Source organism: Hippichthys cyanospilos, chromosome 21, assembly GCF_059441005.1.
Source record: "Hippichthys cyanospilos isolate Australia breed blue-spotted pipefish chromosome 21, RoL_Hcya_1.0, whole genome shotgun sequence".
Classification (NCBI taxonomy): Eukaryota; Metazoa; Chordata; class Actinopteri; order Syngnathiformes; family Syngnathidae; genus Hippichthys; species Hippichthys cyanospilos.
In genome coordinates, this window is record NC_142389.1 from 680,700 (window position 1) to 701,288 (window position 20,589).

General features: G+C 48.3%; 1 protein-coding gene across 3 annotated transcripts; it reads left to right on the plus strand.

Annotated features, from left to right (window-relative positions):
• Window positions 1-1,733: 1,733 nt before the first annotated feature.
• Window positions 1,734-19,857, plus strand: pard6gb (par-6 family cell polarity regulator gamma b). 3 transcript variants are annotated; one of them, XM_088404804.1, is made up of 4 exons: window positions 1,742-1,822; window positions 1,982-2,061; window positions 3,845-4,067; window positions 18,439-19,857. In XM_088404804.1, the coding sequence occupies exons 2-4, from the start codon at window positions 1,990-1,992 to the stop codon at window positions 19,470-19,472; spliced, it is 1,329 nt and encodes a 442-aa protein (XP_088260930.1). In that variant the 5' UTR covers window positions 1,742-1,822; window positions 1,982-1,989; the 3' UTR covers window positions 19,473-19,857. The 3 variants fall into 3 exon arrangements, with proteins under 3 accessions (XP_088260931.1, XP_088260930.1, XP_088260929.1); XM_088404803.1 differs by having other exon boundaries at window positions 1,748-1,870; XM_088404805.1 differs by having other exon boundaries at window positions 1,734-2,061; window positions 18,442-19,857.
• Window positions 19,858-20,589: the final 732 nt, after the last annotated feature.

Below are 20,589 nucleotides of genomic sequence, written 5' to 3' on the forward strand. Positions count from 1 at the left end.
TCCTTGAGAGGGACAAGCCGCGGGCCGGAGCGGGCTCCCGAGGCCCGGATGAGGGAGGGAGGAGGGGCAACGCGTGCTCTTGAAGCAAAGCAAAGCACCTCGTCGAGAGCGTCAAGGTGGAGCCAGAGAAGAAAAGCAGTACCCCCCACCCCAACACACACTCACTTTTCAAAGTGCATTTCAAAGTACAGATAAATCAGATTATCCCCAAAATGCCATTTGTGCATATCATCGATTTCCCGTATTTCAAGGAAAATAAAAAGCAAATGACAATGAAATTAGTCAAAACGAGATTCGGGTGACTGGATTTCTTCCAGCTAGCCAGTACATAATAAGCTCTTGATGTTTCTTGGCTTTACGGTATTGCACTCATCGAATCCGCAAAACAGATTCAGATGTCTTTTGGGGATCCTACATACTTTTTATCAGCCACTATTAAGCGTTGGGCTAAAACAGGCCGCCACGAGGATCATTACGTTTCAAATGTTTCACATTGGTCACAGGCAACCCCAGCAAACTTTTCACACATAAATTTGAGAAGACGTCTTCCACAAACCGAAAACCGGAGAGATGTTTGATTCCCAATAGCAAGTATTCGAATCTTCTTTTGTGCTGACATCCATTCAGTAAATGTTCCTTAACCAGATTTAGATTGAACTTTACAAAAAGGAAAATCAACTTCCAACCTTTCGGAGACTCTAAACGCACTCCCATTACGTTGATTGTTTGCTCAAAGTCAGGTTTGCGTGCCCTGCACGCGAAGCTGCGAGAATTTACTCTTTTTAACCCCAAGCTTTTGAGCTGTCAGGCTCTTTTTTTCGAACATGACTTATTGTAAAATGTTAACGTAACGTATTTGTTGACATGAATTGAGAATAAGTCATTTATTGCACACTGGCCCTTCCGGAGGAATGCTTACCTGCTTGTTTTCTGTTGTTGTTGTTTTTTTTTAATCGTGTGCTGACACCTGCAGGCCATTTTGTGAACGGCAACCTTTTGAGTTCGAGACAAAACCTTTGCGTTTTTTGTACCACCTCCAGTTAACCACGCGAGGACGCCATATGCTTGATCATAATATGTAAACTTTCCGTAAACTGTACTAACGGGTCGCAAAATGTATTGTCGGCATATTGTGGCCATTTAGGCAGTAGTAGTGGTAACTTGGTACTATAATAACACTAGAGACCGCGATAGCATATAATAAACTGCCAACAAAGAGAAATTGGTCCCCTATCGGTGTATTTTGCGCAAGTGACTCAGTGGAGAGAGGCAGTATGAGGCTGCTGTGCAGGAATGTCGTAATAAAGGCAGTCATCTATTAAGTAGCCTATGAGATTGACTCAAAAGATTCCAGAAATACTCACTATTTTTTAAGTTATCTAGACATCATTTATGCCTTTCATACACTTATTTACAACAAAAGCATGCATTCGACACTAAATTGCGCTGGTGAGTCAGGTGCCGTAAAGCAATATGAAGAAGGAAACGCTGCGTTCGCGGAAAGTGGAATCAGAACATATCCGTGTTTTCATTTGCGCTGATCACTTTAATCTGTTCATGGAACTATTAATTGTTATTTCTGGGTATTATATGGTGCATATTGTATTGGTATATCATCTATATCTACTGAAGGTACGCTTGTGAACAAGGATTAGCGCTGTGAAGCTATAGTAAACGAGTTACTGCGAAGGCATCACAGGATCAACCCCCTTTTTTTTTGAGGAGTGCTGATGTCATTTGAAAACTTAAACCAAGCTTCCCGAAGTCCGCACGCCGAGTTGCTCTCCGCCTTTTCCACAGGAAAGTCTTCTTCTTCTCGAAGGTGGATCCCATTTTTATTCCAAATTTTAAAAGAAGCTTTTCGCGAACGGTAATAATCTAAAGGAAGGCATCCGAAGGACTTTATTGCAACGGGGAGCCCCCTTTTCAGCGGGGCACAAGTTTTTCCCCCCCTTACCCCCCTGTGTTTGTGTTTTTGAAGCGATCAAAATGAACAGGAGCTTTAATAGGTCGCAGCCCCTGCGGAACGTGGATCTCAATGCCGTGGAAGTGAAAAGCAAGGTAAGATGGTGCGTTTAAAGGTTTGTTTGGCGTAAAAAGCCGATACTGGGTCACATGGTCCGGAGGAAGCGGAAAAAAATATTCGCGTACACGTATGTGCATTTGAACGCCTAACTGCGATTTTGTTTTCTTATTAGACACACTGTGATCGTTTTGAAAAACCCTGCTCGCTTTCTGTGACTATGGAAGTGATTTATCAGCAGGCATCTCTCCCAAGAAAAAACCTTGAATCTTGAATGCTATATGTCAGATTTGTTGCACGTAGTGTTGAGCTCAAGTGTTCTTGTTGTTCTGCACGCTGGCTGAGATTGACAGAACGGATCAGTCGGGCCGAGCAAGTCAATTAGCCGAATTTGGTGGGATCATCGATTTATGCGCTGTCGAATCCAATTTTGACAGATTTTGTCAGTGGCTGTATCATGATACCATCGATATGGCTGGTAAATACTCATAACACGCTCAGCGCTTGTTTACTTCACTAAATAAATGTTGTGATGGTCATTGATGAATTTCTTTGCAATATAAAAGCTATGCACAAAAGCTGCATTGTGCTACCACTGCTATCTTTCTCACCTGATAAAATAAACTTGACAATTGCCAATATGTTTATCACTACTGCGATACTATCGTGATACCACATAATAATGTACAAACATCGCAATTTCGTTAGGTGGTTCCTTAAATTAGACTGTGATATATTTTGATATCACCAAAGGGAAAATCCCAGGTTTTTCTTTCATTTAGATCGCTGAGAAAATATTGTGACGATACCGCATTTTGGGTTCAAATTGGCGGGTACCCTTGAATGTGTCGTCATTGAGTTTGGACAGCGTCAATGTTTTTGTCAGCTTTATCATCTTGTCACCTCCCGTGGAGTTGGAGCACCAGCCATGATGTCACATTAGCATTTTTGCTATCAGGGAGGCAGAGCTGCTTTCACTCACTTGTGAAAGTCTTATCGGTATTGCTGGGGGGGGGGGTTCTCCACAACTTTGATTCAAGCAGATGCACAAACACGCTGTGATGCTTTGATTTGGGGCCGATGCCTTACGAAATATCAGTTCCATCTTAATTCTTATGTGACATCATCCCGATCGAGCTTGCCGCCAGTGCCATCACTTCACTAAAATATTGTGCGGCGATACGCTACATCACAGATGTCAAAGTCCAGTCCTCGAGGGCCGCTATCCTGCATGTTTTCATGATTAGGATGGTTTTAAAGCCCCTCCGCAGAGCTAATTGTTTGAAAAAGCTGTACTATTTCAATAGCCTCGGTCAAAATGTCATTTTAGTATATGCGGCGGGCCGCGAAAAAGTGGCTAGCGGGCCGCAAATGGCCCCCGGTCCCTAGCTTGGACCCCTGTGTGTTAGCTGACCTTTTTCCAACGCAGCGTGGGTTCCATGCATTCAAAATCCACGGAAGCTGCTTGACAAACTGGTTTGTTGGAGTAAAAAAAAAAAAAGAAAAAAAGGGACTCTCTTGTAATTCGCCATGACAAACGGAAGGGAAGCCCGGAGGGGCCAAACGTGCCCCAACACGACGCCATTAACGCCAAAGCCAAAGATGATGGCTCCCGGGTGTTGCGTCATCAGCCGGCCACATATACAGCACCGTCGTATTGTCGATTCCAAATACTTTGATTTCTACTCAATCGGTCAATAATGGAGCGGTGTCCGCACGGCGATAGCGTCGGTACCGTTGGCGGTATTCCTTTGAGTTTTCATAAGGTGCGTGTGGTGAGTTCTTCATGTTCTCCCCCGTTTTTTCCCGTTTGTTTTTCAGTACGGCGCCGAGTTCCGCCGCTTCTCGGTGGACCGGCACAAGCCGGGCAAGTTCGAGGAGTTCTACAAGCTGATCCTGCACATCCACCGCATCGCCAACATGGAGGTGATGATCGGCTACGCCGACGTGCACGGGGACCTGCTGCCCATCAACAACGACGACAACTTCTGCAAGGCCGTGTCCAGCGCGCACCCCCTGCTGAGGATCTTCATTCAGAGACAAGGTGAGGGGCCCGCCCGGAGGAATCGCGCGATGAGACCAAATCAAGGCGATTGTAGAAAACTCCGATTCGCCGCCGTATTTTGCCAATGCCGGATCATCGGTGCAAACGCTTGGGTTTTTTTTCCCCGCTCGGTTATTTTACCGACTTTCTAGGCCGGTGTACCGCTCCATACCGCCGGCTACGTATCCAGTGGGATACCGGCCTACTTTCCGTTTCATTTTAGTGTGAAATGTTAGAAGAGACATGATCAGGGGCTACTGATCAAAGAATAGTTAGGGACAAGTAGCTGTGAGAAAACGGAACGTTCCGAATTCGCATGCTCCATTCCGTTGCTGCCGGAGCCGAGTGGGGAACGGACTGCTAGTGGCCGTAGACATTTTTTAGGGCTGGCTCGCGTTTCGATTAGATTCCGATTCTTGGGTCTGCAGTTCCAGTCATGTCGTATATGTTAGCGGGCATAACTCGGTTGGGCTCTGGTATCATAATTTGATAGTGGTCTACTGTTATTATATCATGAGAGATGACCCCGCGCATGACCAGAGGTTTAAAAAAATAATAATTTTATGATCTCGCAAACAGAAACCCTTAAATAAAGGAAATGATCACGTTCAGTGCGTCTTGGCCGAGTTTCCCTTGAGAGTCTTTCCTAATCCAATTACGCGGGGCCTTTTTGTTGACACGGCGTAAGGCTTGTGTGCCTGTTTCTTTTTGATGCCCTGTGATTGGCTGGATGTTTCTGTCTGCCCGGTTAAGCCCTGTGTTTTATCCAAAGGAAGGACGCGCACACACACAAGCCCCAAGAAATCAGGTCATTGAGCAAAGCTCGTATCCCGGCATACCAGACATTACTGGGAGACAAAAGCTCACAATAAAAGGACAGGCTCCCTCCCTTTTGGTGTGTGCGTGCGTGCGTGCGTGCGTGCGTGTGTACAGACAAGACCCCGTCAGGCCGAGTGGTCTTCCGCGGCTTGCCGCTTAACAACCCGCTAACAAGTATGCAAATCAGCCTCAGAATACAAATGCACCGCATCAATATTCATGTGCTCTATTAGTCAAAAGTTTGGACACGCTTGACAAAATGCTAAAATTGCAGGCTTGGATTTTAGATTTAAAGCAGGGGTGGCAAACTCATTTTTAGCGAGCGCCAGAGTGTCCTTTCTGTCAGAGCCACAAGAAACTTTGAAGTGAAACACACTTCAAAGTTTCTTCTGATAGGTGTAGCTTCTATTCTATGCGCCTTATAATGTGGTGCGCCCCAGGGATGAAAAAGGCCATTGGTTGAAAATGCGCCTTATAATCCAGAAACACGTTTCTGTTTTTTCGGCTGAATTTGGACATATAGCGGTTTCGGATTGAGACACACACACACACACACACACACACACACACACAAAATCTGCCTGTTGTAGCCAGTGTGAAAGAGCTCTTTGAACATGTCTGAGGTGAGAGCACTCAGTCACCATGACCTGGGCTCCTGGCACCGGCTGATACAGACATCTCTCGCGCGCGCACACACACTGACGCATGAGTTAGTCACACACTTGATAGACGCATACACGCGTCTTTGTGGAGCACGGAACAATGCGCTGCGCTGCGCTGATGACTGAAAATGCTGCCGCGGCATTCTTCACCGTGACATCACAACAAAAAGCAAATAAGCTCACGACAAACTGTACACAACAAACTATACAATAGCCCTGCCATAACATAGCCCTAACATATATATATATATATATATATATATATATACACACACACATTATATATGTATGTATGTATGGGGAATTACAGTCCTCTCTTCCGTTCCGATGCGAAACATGTTTTGGTGTAAGGAAACAAACAAAAAGCCCTCCTATCCGTTTCCCGGTTTGCATGCATGTTTGCATGCATGTTTGCATGTATCGACGCACACGCGGGCATGAACATTCAAGTCGAGCCAGTGCGCGTTGCCACAAAAAGGAAGAGCCCGTCCGTCATTTGGCGCACCGGCGGAATGCACCTCCCCCTCGCGTGTGAGTCAGCCGCAAAAAATTTTGCGCAGTGCAAAAATAGCTGCGCAGCACCTAACCGGAAGCCACGTAAGGAGTAAGCGCAGTCCTAACGAATGCGGGCCTTTCTTCGCCCGATCCGGCTAAATGAGCGGCCATTGCGGCCGCGGCGTCAATTTCCGCATTTTTCTCGGCTCTGATGACAAATCTTGCAAATTGGGACGTGGCCGCGCGGGGAAGGGCTCAGTGGCCGCCTACGTTTGTTTATTTGGGGCCAAAGATAAGCGGACAGGAAGCTAATCCGAGCCAGATCCGAGCGCAAGAACATGGCATAAACGGAAACATGTGGGGTTTGTTTTGACAGAAATATGGATTTCTCCCAAAGATACGCCCGTACTGTAGCGTCACCAGAGAGAGTTTGTATAATAATGGATGTTGCCAACGAGATGCCCATTTCAATAACAAGGAGAAAAAAAAGCTGTTGAGCGGACTATTATCTCCACGCTTGGCAAATCTGCTTTTCGCCGGAGCAAAAGAGGCGGGGCTTGTTTTGCTAGCGCCGGGGACCTTCACGCTCGACGCGCCGCCGCTCAGACTAAACTTTCAACAAAGGCGAGGGACGGCCGGGCCGAAAGCGGACGCCGAGGCCCGGGACCATGGGAAAGAAGCCGCTCTTACGTAACGGCTCGGCGAGCCGACGGGGCCGCTCGCACATCAAAACAAAATTGACGGTGAGGCCGGAGCGGCTCGGAGCTTTTCTTTTTTTGTTTTCTGCACCGCGACGTTAGTATTGCGTAAGCGCCTGACCTTCACGTGACTGGTGAAGGCGCGCGCAGAAGCCTTAAATGTTTTTGCGGCCTCCCTCCGTCTTTTTTCTTTCCCGATTGGATAACGTCAAGTGCGCCGGTTAGTTGCGCTCCAACGGCCGCCGTTTGTTATGATTTCCTTTGCGAAGAACTGAAGGTAGATTTCCAATTTCCTCCGGCCAGGAATGTCGGCTTGCTTGCCTTGGAAGCTGATTGTTGCTGTCCCGTTTATTCTCCTCATATTATCTTCTGTTTTCTTTGAGTCGGTGTCAGTGGACGCTGGGGCGCACCAGAAATATTTGCCTCTTTGTTCTTCTCCAAATGATCATTATTATTATTACTATTATTTACTCTCCCCGAGCAGTCCTTTTGGGCACCTAAACGTGCACAAAAAGTTAGCAATTTTGCACAATCGTCAGGCCTGGGAAAAAAAATTCAATTTTAGTGTTGACGTGAGCAATGAAAACTGGCTGCGCAGCCCCACCGAGAGTCCCCAAAGAAAGTACGTTTGACCTATAACCGCAAAAAACTCCATTGCAGCCATATTCTAGGATGTACACAACATGGCTTGTGAATTTTTCAATGTACAATTTTGGCCCGCTTTTGGACATTAGCAGGGCTCAATAACCTCAAATTCCTGGACGATTATCCTGATTAACTTCAAATTTGGCGTACCATTATAAGACTTAGCGTAACAACTGGGCCAAAAATCTTGAAGGTCCAAAAACACATATATGTGTGTTTAATATTTCCTTTGCCACAAGTGACCAAACGCTTCCTAACTCAGCTGCACAAGCTGCATTTTTTATTTTTTATTTTTTTGTGGATACTGCCAACTGTCGTTTATCTGGTGGGCCAAAGGCCTTGCATGTGTGTTTGGGCTTGTGTATACACACACACACACACACACACACACACACACACACACACACACACACACACAGGAGGTCAACGTGCAAGTGCTGCTTTTGAAATGAAAACTAAAAGGTTGCTGTCATGTTTAGTTGCATATTGGAAGGCTCCCAGAAGATGAGGAAGTGTCATGCCTGCCATTCCTGCAGCAGAGCGAAGGCCGTCTTACCTCATACCAAGCCGTCAGTTATGGGAACGCGCCAACTTTTTGGCCTTTTCTCAAAAGACTTTGTGACGTCTCTCAAGCATTTCTAGGCGTGGGCAATTTTGCCATTTGAACGCGTTTTATCACTACTCATTATCTAATCGTCCAAAATGACTGAAAAACAAACCTAGTTGTTTATTTTTGGCCACATGGCCCAGCCTTTATCATTGGCTGGATTACAATTTTTTTTTTTTTAGAAGGCTGCTGACAGCTCGGGCAGGACGCAGTGCACCTCTTTTTTTTGTTTTGCTGTATTCAAAAACTAAAAAAAAATGGAACCCTGTTTTCAGAGAAGATATGATTGAGAATCGAAATGTAAAGCAAAAGTCCACGTATAGTTTGAATTTCTTATGTGATGAACTTCACAAAATCGTATTGGAGCTGAACTCAGGATGAAAATTTTCAATTTTTCAAAAGGGAAAGCTGAAGCTTTGTTTACGGCGCTGTACTACCCAAGTCTGGACTCTACGCGTTGTTTTTGTTTTTGTTTTTGTTTTGGACCGGTCATTGTCCTCTAAAATACTTTAGTGACTCGACGGAGGGCGACTATATCCTTCTTCCTGAAAACTAACATCCTTCTTCAAAAGACACTTGAAATAATTTTTCAGAGTATTAAAGTAGCCAGCCATGTGATTGGCGCCAAAGTACACAGTTTTCTTTCAGTCATCAGCCACCAACTGGGTTCAAAAAGGTGGAGAATTTTGCGTGTGTGACAACGTCTTAAAAACAAAACAGATTGTGTCACACTTCATTGAATATTTGTGGTTTTGAAAATCTTATTTTTTGACCCTAAAATTCACTCTTTGTCGTCTGGGCTTGACTGTGATTCCGACTAGACTCGGAGTCAGATTTTTGTGAGTCACAGTTAGCTCGGCCTCAAAGGTGGACTGTTGGGTTTACTGTCTGTTTTTTTTTTCCTATATACGGTCGGATTTACTGGAATCCCTTATTTTTGCGCTAACTTTGCAAAAACGTTACGCTCAACAATGCCTGTAGAGTATTTTAAAGTTTTGTGGCATACCGCAGCTGCTTGGCGATCAAAAGACATGGAGCTAGCGCCTTCAACCCGCTCTTGAGTTCTAGTTGGTCTCTCTCGACTTGAATGTTAGGGTATTTGAAGCTTTTATTGCGGCTAAATGTTGAGCCTTTATTTGGGAATTTGGGCGGCCCGGATACTTTGAAGCGTAAGGCGGCACCTTTGGAAAGGCGTCCCACCAGCTGCGTGCGCACGCGGCCAGGGAATAAATCCAGGCCACTGCTTGGAAACGGCTCCGCGTAAAAAGCAGCGTGAGCTCTTGAGACGATGCCTCTCCGAGTCGGCCACGTACGGAGGGCGCCGACTTGCTCAAATCGCGTGCGTATCGGCGCCCATTTTCAACCCACCCGCTGATGCTTTTTTTTTTTTTTTAATGGCCGGCCCTCCTCGGCCCCCGACAAAGTCTTTTTAATTAAACCGGTAAGGTTTGTTGTGTTTGGCAAAGCCGCGCTGGTGTTTGTGTATCCTGCGGGCTTTTCATTTTGCTTTACGGGCGCGCTTTGAACCGCGACCCTGTCTGCCATCTAGCGACCCCCCCCCCCCCCCCGCCGCCTCCCACCTCCCCTCCCCGGTCCGCCTCCTGCTCCCCCCGCGGGGAAATTTCCACACATTGTTGGGCGGGGTGGAGGTTTTTGTCTCTGGTGATCAAAAGGTTGGGGACCCATTGCTAACCAAACTAGCAGCTCCCAGAAAAGCATCAACCGTTTGTCGGATTTCCCGTACGAAAGTTTGGTGGGTGTTGTATTGTGTTGATGGTGGTTCAGGGGAACGACACATCCTCTTCACTTCAGTTTTTGACCACCGACCAACTTCTCGAGTCAGCGTTGGCCTTCAAAGCGCGCAAGAACAAAATAGCTGCGGCCGTTTTTTTCTTCTTCTTCTCCATCACTCCCTACGTAGCCTTATCTCTGCTAAGATCTCCGAGCGCTCAGTGTAGCGCATCTTATCTCTTTTTTTTTTTCATCGATCTCGCTAGATATTTCTCATCTACCTAATGATCTGATGCTACTTTGCCGTCCAGACTGCAGAAGAAAAATATCCCTTCGGCCGCCGCTGAAATCTGATCCCGGAAGTCGCGACCTCACGGCAAAGAGATCTGTCGGAAAATCCCGAGATCAACTTTAGGCCGGGGCCGCGGTCGAACGGGGCCGAAGCGAGCGCGGGGAGGAAGGCAGCTGGGCCCAGAGTTGCCGCTTGACTGCGGCTCCTCCTTAATTACAGCTCAGCTCCAAGCGGGCCAGGCTTGGCGCGCTGTGACCACGCATCTGAAATCTCGCTCAAGCGCACAAGCGGGAGAGGTAAAACATTTGTCTCTTTCAAGCAGGAATGCCCGTTCCTGACTTTTAAAGAGCCATTAGACCAAAGTTGCGAATAATCCTCTGAGCGCCGTAGGCCGGCGTCCAAAAGACGACGATGTGAAGCGTGCGGCCGGCATTTCTCGCGCAAAAGGATATTTTGGGAGGCCGTAATTACAAAGTGGCTTTGCTACACCGCGCCGGCGGCCCAGCCCACTGTGCTGGTTATATAAAAGCCCGTTGCGCGCGTTCTACTCTCCTTTTAAGCGCGTGAGGTGGCTTGTTTATTGTCCGGGGAAACGCAAACATGACGGAGGAGCCCCAGGACGTCGGCTGACGGGAGCTCTTAGATCATGTCCATTTGCGCTCCATCCTTTCATCTGGGACGACGCACACGTGCACCTTTCCCGGCATGGCGGCGGACGCGCCATTTTCTGGCATGGCCGCATGTTTTTGATATGTGCACCAAAAAAAAAAAAGAAAAATCATGACTTGAGCAGCCAGTGTGAAAGAGGCTTGTTGCAAACAGACTTTTTTGCTCGGGCATTATAATGGATTTATTGATGAAGGAATCTATCCGCTGCGTGGACTTAAATGTTGACCTAGTCTCAGTTAGCTTTCCGTCTCAAGTAAAGTGAGCAGATACACGAAAATCGGAATTGACCTGCTGTCTAAACAAAGCATATTTGAAGTTGCGCCGCTTGACTCGCTAGGGCTTCGCACAAACGTTCCTCCCTGTTTACATTTTTGATTTTACCAGTAAGTACACAGAAGCGTCTGCTCACTTTGTCGCGATGCATTCAGGCTCCCTCGGAATTTTTATTTCTAATGACAATATGCCTCTAATGCCTTGGCAAAGCCTTTCCACGTCTCCTTTGACATCAAAAGCATCACCTTGTCAAGTTTGGCGCTCCAATGAGCATATGCAGTAGGTGGTCAGGCTAAAACAATGGGACAATCTGTTGCACTGCCCCCCCCCCCCCCCCTTTTACCAGCGGGACTGTTGTATCGCTGTGACGTCGGAGGGACGCGATTGGCTACAAGGGAGCTTGTTGTCCGGCGGACATCAAAAGAAGACGGTGGCCGACGTCACGATGGATTAGCTAAGCCGTCCATCGTAGAACAGGGAGCCCCCCCCCCCCCTCCCCCCTCCCGTCCACCTCACCCAATCAGGCCGCCTCAGCACTTCAAGAAGGAAGGAAGAGGAAAGAAAAAGGACCCTGGCAGGCCGCTGACAAACAATAGACAGATGACAAGCGCCGTGCAAATCCTCCCACTGACAGTCAGGAAGAGGCCAAGGATGTGTGTCATCATGCGCAGGAAGTCCTCTCTTACTCTCATCCTCGGGTTCAGGTGTCATGTGAGGTGGAGGCTCGCCAAGGATCGACCCCATCGGGAGGTGTATAAAGCCGTTCAAAAAAGAATTCAAGTATATTGAATTTTTGGGAATCCGGGGCGAGGGATGGAACCCGAGAAGCCGTTCCCCGTGTTTCGATCCCTTGCCGTCGTTTTCCGTTTCTTTCACGGATTTTCACGGATTTCACGGATTCCGCGCTCACGCGGCGCGCATGGGAAGGTGATTTCAAGTGGTGGCGCGGCCTTGCGCCGTGAGGAGGGGTAGAAAGAGGGCTGCTGGGGACGCTTGAAAAGTCCGTATGCATGAACGCACGCACTCGGGGGTTATCCATCGGAACGGGCACATCCCAAGTAAATCATGCATTTTCTAGCCCCTCCCCTTAACTCTTTCGGTGACACGCAAAAGGCAACCTCTAAAGTACTTGGCATTTTCATTCATCTTCGCTGGCTTTGTTTACTTAGAGAAATAGCTGCTCCATCGATGAAGAATTGTTGCTCTGAATCGGGATCCTAAAAATTTGGAGCGCGTGAATTTTGAGTGGGCGGGGCCCGCCGTTCCCAGTTGGGTCACGGAACAAATGAAAGTCAGAAGTCAAAGCACCTGCAACCTACGAGTTTGGGGGTTGACTCTGGCCCCCTTCTTCCGAGTGGGGAACGTCAAGAGGCGGGAATAAAGCGTCAGATTTAACAGGCGCTTCGACTTGTGCCGAAGGCTCACGCTGAGCCGACTTCAAACGCGGCCCGATAGCGTGGCAGCAATGGAAAGCTTTTATTGGATCAATAACAACGTGACAGAGCTCTCTGAACTTTCAATAACAATATTTTCCCCGGCGGGACACAAATCAAGTTGCGATATGTATTTATTTGTTTTGCTCAGTCAGTGAATGTCTCCAGATGTGTACCTCCGTAGGGTTAGGGCTCTTGAAATCTGCTAATATCACATATTCGCCCCAGTAATACAATAATATTGCCACGTTTTGCTCAAAATAGCAATATTAGGATCAAAAAGTGCATACAAAACGGATGTCATTCTACATCCTTCGTAAACGTCTATGCGCTTTGCTTATCTGAGCGACGGCGACAACCTGCCGCATTCCCGCCGTTAAGCCCGTTTGCCCGCCTGCCGCCCGTCATGCGCCGGCCGGCTCGCAACAAAGAGAGGACGAGCCGCAGGGGTTACCCGCTCTCCGCATCACTCTTACGTTAGCGGCTATATTTAGCTGCTATTGAGACATCCATCTGAAGAGGGGGGGGGACGTTCAATCGGGCGTCAGGTTTTTTTCCATTCGGTGACGCCGCAGAAACCGCCGCCGCGGCCTTAGCGCGCGTGTTTATTCCTGCGATCTGTCGTCATGGCGACCGGCTTCATCCGTCTCCCGTGTCTTCAAAGAATTCCTACTGATTGACTTCCCATTTCAAAAACCTCAAATGAACCATACAGGGCCTTTCTTTTTTTTTTCTCACGAACGTACAACTCTAACAAAGTAAAGCTGGTGAGTAATAAAGGAAGAAGGCGCCTATTTGAGGGAGATGTTTATTTACTTGAAGTACAACGGAAGCGCGCCAGGTTGCGGGCGGTATGCTAATTGCTATTAGCGTGACTTTGAATTGACAGCAGGTAGGTAATTTGAGTTACCACCTGTTTGGTTACCACAAAGGAGGCATTTCTTGATGAAGGCTTTTATTTATTGCGTCACAAACAAGACCGAGTTCCATTCCTCACTTAGAGTTACGACTTTGTAACGTATGCGTAGTATGTATGGCAACACTGCCATCCAATGGTGACACTTCTCACTGCAGTGCTCGATTGGTAAGCACTAGTCAAGGGTGTCATCTACCCTCCCTAAAAAATGTATTTGACCAGAATTTTATTCTTATTTTTCATCTTTTAGACAATATTTTGGTGTCACGTATGATCATTGTTAACAATAGCAGTTCCACTAAAGCAGGGCTCTCAAACTCCAGTCCTCGAGGGCCGCAATCCTGCACGTTTTTGACACTTCTGTCATGAACTCACCTGAATCAAATCATTAGCTCATCAGCAAGCTCTGCGGGAGCTTGAAAATGATAATAATCATCTGAATCAGGTGTGCTTAAGAGAGCAGTAAGGAAAACATGCAGGTTTGCGGCCCTCAAGGACTGGAGTTTGAGAGCCCCGCACTAAAGACATTTGACCGCTTTGCGAGGTTCGCTAGCGACACAGTTGAACAAGATTTTTTTTCCCGATGGTCGCCTCTTGTTTACAATTCGGTAACGTGAGCGCTACCTGCGGACCAGATGGCTGCAGACGGAGGGAGCTTCATGTGCCGCCTAGAAAAAAACCCTTTCAACTTTCTCCACAGTAGTACGATCACACAGCCGAAGTGGTTCCAGTTGAAAGGTGCTAGGAATGTTTCTGCTTTGAAGTCCACCGCGCCTGACGCTCCTTTTCTTCTTGATCTTAAAGGGCCCGTTGCATGGCATTTAAACCCTTTCCGCACGGTTATATGTGCACATGAATCTGATTTTCTAGCCAGGAAGTGGTGTCCAACTCACTTTGTAGTTTCTGTCAGAGGCAGGACATGAGCAGTCCATGGTGGTAAAGCGGTGCTATATTTGCCGGATAGCTACTTGGAAAGGAAAAGAATACTTTGGGAGCGTTGAGGGTGAGGAATCAACTTTGCAACGCGGTTGCAAAAAGCTCCAAAAACTGGACTTTTGGTCTTCCGGCCCCTTTAACCGCTCTCGGCGCATTTGAGTAAGTCGCGGTGGGCGTCTGCGGAACGGTTGGGGGTACCGCACCTAGAGCCGAGCCGGCTGGGCCCGCCCCCGCGTGTTGGAGGTAGCCTCGTTTTTTAAGCGGTCCCAGATGTGAATGGAGGGGGGCACGCACGCATGCAAAAAAAAGATCCGCTTTTATCGGGCGAGAAAAGCTGCTTTACCTCATTCTAGTACGTGCGTTCTTTTCACTCGACCGTCCGGATTCCACTTGGGGACCAAAAGAAAACAACCTCACTAGGGCTGCAACAACACTGAATTTCAACATATTATTATTTCAATTAACCGATAAAGCCGTCGTTTTGTTTGGTTTTGTTTTTTCAAAAATGTTAATTATTTCAGGACCAAATCTGTTTTCCACTCTACAAACACAGAAAAATGAAAAAATCAATACAAATACAAAAATGGTATTGAATTTTTGGACTCCTTTAAAAAAAAAAATAATAACGGTTAGATTGGCTAACACGGAGGGAGGTTCCTTCACATCCCCCCACTTGCGAACGACCGGCAGATGAACGTAAATAGGACGGTGCCGGAAAGAACCCGAATCCAATTTCATCTGCGGCCTGACCTCAAGGTGACCCGCCCGCCAGGTACGGTACATTCCGCACTTGGGAGTACTCAGGTGTGCGTTTCAAAATCAGATGATTTTGGACGCCGAGGACATTCCTCCGCTGTTTACTCAGGACACACCTGCGCGGCGGCGGCCCGAGTCGGGCCTGCTTGTCTTTGGCAGTGACGCATTGTGGTTGGTTTATACAGCCCCTCCGATATTTTTCACCCAGGCAAGAATGTCAGATATGTTTGCCTGTTTCAAGTGCTTTCTTTTTTTTTTTTTGTTTCTCCACGAGATGTGCCTTGGCAGCGATCTCACTTCTAAACACAGACTTCCCGGGACGTCTCCGATGTGAACTGGAGGCGGCCCTCCCGTTTTTCTAGTCATGAGATGGGAGCGCGCTTTGTGTCGGCGGGCCAACCAAAAGTGCGCCTCAAAGGGCCCGTATGATCGAATTGCACTTTTTGGGAGCTTTTAACCATGTCGCACAGTTGACGCGTTATCATTAACACTCCCGAAATGTTACTTTTCTTCACTAATGAATTTCCCAGCATTCCTTGCTTACTGTGCACTCACAGCGCCCGCCCCGCCCCAGCAGATAAAAATGGCTTGCGAAAAGCAACCACCGTATTTTCCGCACTATAGGGTGCGTCGCATTATAGGGCGCACCTTCAACCAATGTCCTATTTTAAAACTGTTTTCAAACATAGGGATCACCGCATCATAAGGCGCATAGAATAGAAGCTACAGTAGTAGTTGGGCTTGCATTTGAATGTATCTTTTTTGTGCCTTGTTGTGGCACAAAATGATGTGACTGCTTGAAAAGCAAGCTTTCCCAGGTGGCTTTGGGATTTCTGTATGAGTGGGGGGGGGGGTCAAGGAAGGAATGAAGCCCACCACCACCACCACAAGAGTATTTGGTGACCTCATGCTTGCACTATTCACTCTTTGCTCAGTGTGCACCCCCATCCCCCCCTTTTGCCAGTGATCATGGGCTCTTCTGTCACTAAGCACTTTGTCACGCCATCATGAGGGAGGGAGGGAGGGAGGGACGGATTTTGGGGGGGGGGGTCAGGCGTTGTTGGGGTGCAGGAATGCGAACGGACGGGCTGGACGGTCCGGACAGCACAATACGACTTATTCCCCGCGGTGTGGAATCTTAAGATCCATATCTCGGCTCGAAAGCTTATTTTTGGAGGTATGAGGAAGAAATGTGCAGGAAGTCTCCTATTTAGCGCAGCCGTGTTTTTTCTTCTTAAAAATCGTCTCGCCTCGCGGATGCGTATTTGTGTTTGTTTTACCTTACCCCCGGTTTATTTTACGGCCCGTCGGGACTTTGTCATCTTTTCGAAACGCCGTCAAATGCCTCAAGGTTGCGTGAGGTTGCAGGGACTTCTTTTCCTCCCGAAAGACCAATCAGACAAGGCGAACGTCGGCAGCGCAGTCGATAACGATGAGCGAGTCGGAACCAGTTGAGCCACGCGCCCGCAGGCGGAGCGCCACATGATGGGACTCGTTTGACGAGAGAGAGCCCAAAAAGCTCAGCCGGGTTATCTAATCTTCGCCCGACAGACGGACGGGAAATGCCCGCGCGGGAAGTGAACGTCTCTGATTGGAGACGGTTAGGGAAAAACATCATGACTTGCGTTGCTGCGGGACACCTGCTGTATTTGGAGAATGACTCGTCCATTTTTTTCCCAACGTTTTTGGCCGCGTCTTCAAAAAAAAGCGCACAGAAGGGAGGGAGAGCGCTGCCAGCTGGCCAACTTTTTGCAGCCTCAGAAAAGCTCTTCCCGAGCTTCCTGTTCAATGTTCAGAATGAGGGCCTCTCATCCTTTGTACCCTTTTGTGAGAGATTTTTATCCCCTGACGAGCGCGAAGCGTCTTCTAGTGGTATCTTTGGCGCGACATCGTCTGTTTTATTTCTGGCTCGTCGGCCAGAAGATTGCAATGCGCGACCCTACTACAAATGTTGACCAAATCAAGGCATGCAACATTTTGCAACTGAGTCACTATCACACAATTTATCCAGAAATGGCTTTATGTTCCTGTTAATTTTCTCTTCATTTGAAAAAAAAGTCGTGTTCCCATCACGCCATCAAAGAGAAGCTCTACTTATTTAGCAATTTAAATCAGCACTTTAAACATGAATGTTTTGTTCATTGTTAATTTGATAGCTACTTTTCACATTGAATGAATGAATAACTTTTTTAAAACACGTTTTTCCTCTTGGACCATGTCAATGCTCAACACTCAGGTAACAAGCAATGACGGTCAATCTGGTGCTCATTCCCAATCTGAGCTGCGATCGCTCATTAGCGGAGTCCTCGGCATAACCGACGTCATGTTTAGTAGACAACAAGTGGCAAACTGCGTTTGGAGACTGTTAGGGACTAGTCTCAATTATTAATGTTCATTTGATAAATACCGTATTTTCTCCCGGTACAAGTTGAGTTTTTTCTCCTCTTTTCAATCCCCATATTGGGAAGGTCGATTTATAACGGAATAATTCAAAACAGAGCATTTTTTTCCCCACATACCTGTGTTTGAAAAACATTGATTAAATGTGAATTCTCAAAGTGATTTTATATCCCGATAATATCTACCTACAGTCTGGAATGTTCAACCCTGATCTGTCTTGTATTTCCGGCCGACGGGATGGCAGAAGTTTCCGCCAAGCGTTCCAGTCCACTTTGGCATAGTTTGGGATGTCGAATTCTGATGGGGCTTGTGTTTCCAGCGCGGGAAGCAAGCGTTGCCATTTGCTCCCGCGTGCTTTGGAATGCTAAATCCTAATCTTTTGGGTCAGGACCGGCATAGTTGAGCGGGCTTCCTTTTCCGCTAAGCCTTTCAGTTCAATCTGGTGTGGTTTGGAAGGCGCCATCTTGCTCCGCCTTGCGCTTGAGGAAAGTTTCCTCTTCCGCCCGGCGTAGTTCAGAAGGCTGAATAAATTACGGTCGATTACAATGGCGGGCGTCCAGCGGGGGCCTTGAAGAAAATGGGTGCGTAATTTTGGTAGCCTCCTTCAAAGGCTGATCTGGTTGGTGCAAACAGAGCTGTCTTCCTCTTATCTGAAAGGAGGGTCGCACCATGTACGGGAATGCTCCGCACACTCAGCCGTTCCTCCCCTTACACCCTCATTACTAACAAAGTGCGAACTCGGTCGTGATGTCATGTCAATGAAGCTCTTGAGTCATTTTTGGAGCGTCGTCGTAAGGCCAGCCTCTGCGATCTGCCAAAATGATTAGCAGGACTCAAGGGAAATTCCCGCAGAGCTCATCTGGGTGTGATTTGAGATGGCAGATTGGATTTGAAGGTGTAGTTAAGGGGCGCGCGTGCGAATATTTTCTTCAAAGCACCGCATCCAGGAAATCAGAGGACGCAAGGGCCACTCGGAATCATTTCAATACATCCCTTCCTTCCCGTAACATTTTTGTTGTCGTTTGTCCGGGCTTTTCAGAAGAGGTGGACTACGCCGACTTCGGCAACAACACCATCACCCGCAAGAAGAAGGCGGTGGTGGCGCTACGCAACAACGACCTCAACCGAAAGCGGGCGCACATCCGCATCGGCATGCCGCAGGACTTCCGGCCCGTTTCCTCCATTATCGACGTGGACATCCTGCCCGAGTCGCACCGGCGCGTTCGTCTCTATCGCCACGGCTCGGACAAGCCCTTGGGATTTTACATCCGGGACGGGACCAGCGTCCGCGTCACCCCCCACGGCTTGGAGAAGGTGCCGGGGATCTTCATCTCCCGGCTGGTTCCCGGCGGGCTGGCGGAGAGCACGGGCCTGCTGGCGGTCAACGACGAAGTCCTGGAGGTCAACGGCATCGAGGTGAGCTGGAAGTCGCTGGACCAGGTGACGGACATGATGATCGCCAACAGCCACAACCTGATCGTCACCGTCAAGCCCGTCAACCAGCGGAACAACGTGGTGCGGAGCAGCCGCGTCTCCGGGAGCTCGGGCCGGTCGTCGGACAGCGGCGGCTCCGCCGGCTACCCGGCGCCGTCCTCGGCCGCCCCGGGGGGCGCCCGGGGCTACCCGGACGACCTGGAGAGCGACGAGGAGACGGACATAGTCATCGAGAGCAGCCTGAAGCGGCCGTCCCAGAGGTCCGACGCGTCCCGCGTGCACCGGCAGCAGACGGCCGCCGCCGCCGCCGCGCCGCCCAGCCCTCCGTCGCGCCCGCCTTCTGTCGTGTCCACCGCTTCCTTCCACTCGCAGACGAGCCTTAACGGCGGCTCGCACCACCACCACCACCACCACCACCACGGCGGCGGCGGCAGCCTGAGCTACCAGCTCCTCAGGGACCTCAACCTCCAGCACGGTCAGGCCGGTAGCCAGCCGCCATACCACAGTAGCAACCCGGCGCTGCGCCACAGCAACGGGAGCCTGCACAAAATCCTCAGCTCGCTGAAAACGGACCCCCGGCACAGCCTGGCCCTGCCCAGGGGAGGGGTGGAGGAGGACGGCACCGTCATCACGCTATAACGCCGGCGAGCGAGCGCCTCGCTCGGACGGGACTCGACCGCCGGCTCCGATTCAGACTAACGAGAGGAAGTTGCGCGCCGGGGATCGCGCAGATCTCTCCATTCTCTCGTAACGTAGATACACCTGGGATTCTCGTCTTACTTCGCAAATTGTATGTATGTGATGTGCGCCAGAACAATGATCCTTTTTAAAAACTATGTGACCACTTTTATCTAGGTTCTTTTTATTCCGAATGATGGGACCAAACCGGGGTTTGCGTATTGTCGTCTTTTTCAAAGAGTACATGTATATTTCCTGTATGCTTGGAGTATGCTTTTTAATGGGTCTTTTTGACGATTGTGATAAAATTCTGCTATCTGTTTCAATAAATTATTCTTCATTTTCACACGGGGTGTTGACTGCTCTCCTTTTATATTGACACCAGCAAATCTGTTCTTCATCTCACCTCTTTGCTAACGAACATTTTCCTGCAGCGTTTGTAAAGCGAGTCACATTTCACAAACGGGTAAGAAGTCACCCGCAAGGCCAAAGTGGTCCGCTTTAGTCTGCGCAGTGAATCGGCGGCCTGCCAATGGCGGTATCGGCGACTGCTCGAGAGGAGCGCTCGTTCTGGTGTCCGTACCAAAAAAGTGTGGAGCTTTTTTTTAGTCTTTTTTTTTTTGTAGATTCTCTCATGTTAATGAGATACTTGGGTGAGCCTTTCTGAGGCAACAATTGAAGAAATGTGAGTACTCCTCGTCCAGGACTGTTGAGCATGATTACAAACTAAGGTTTGTGCGAGAATGAAGACAATTCTCAACTATCCAGTCCCCACACAGACTGCCTCGTTTTGACACTTGAGCCACAGCTCTAGCATAAATATCGCTTTGCCCTGTCATCTTTGGACATCATAGCCACAGTCCTAACAAAGTAACCTCAAACTGGCTGGCCTATAATTATCGTATTTACAACGAGCGCTGCGCCTGTGCGGCCTTACCATTGCTAGTGTGACATGTTGACACATCACGGGTTTAGTTTGCATTTGATTTATCAGTTAAAAACGGGAATGATGACGATACTTTTTACAGTGGGACTAAATGAGGTTTGGGAATACTGAGGTAGCCTTAGAACATAATCT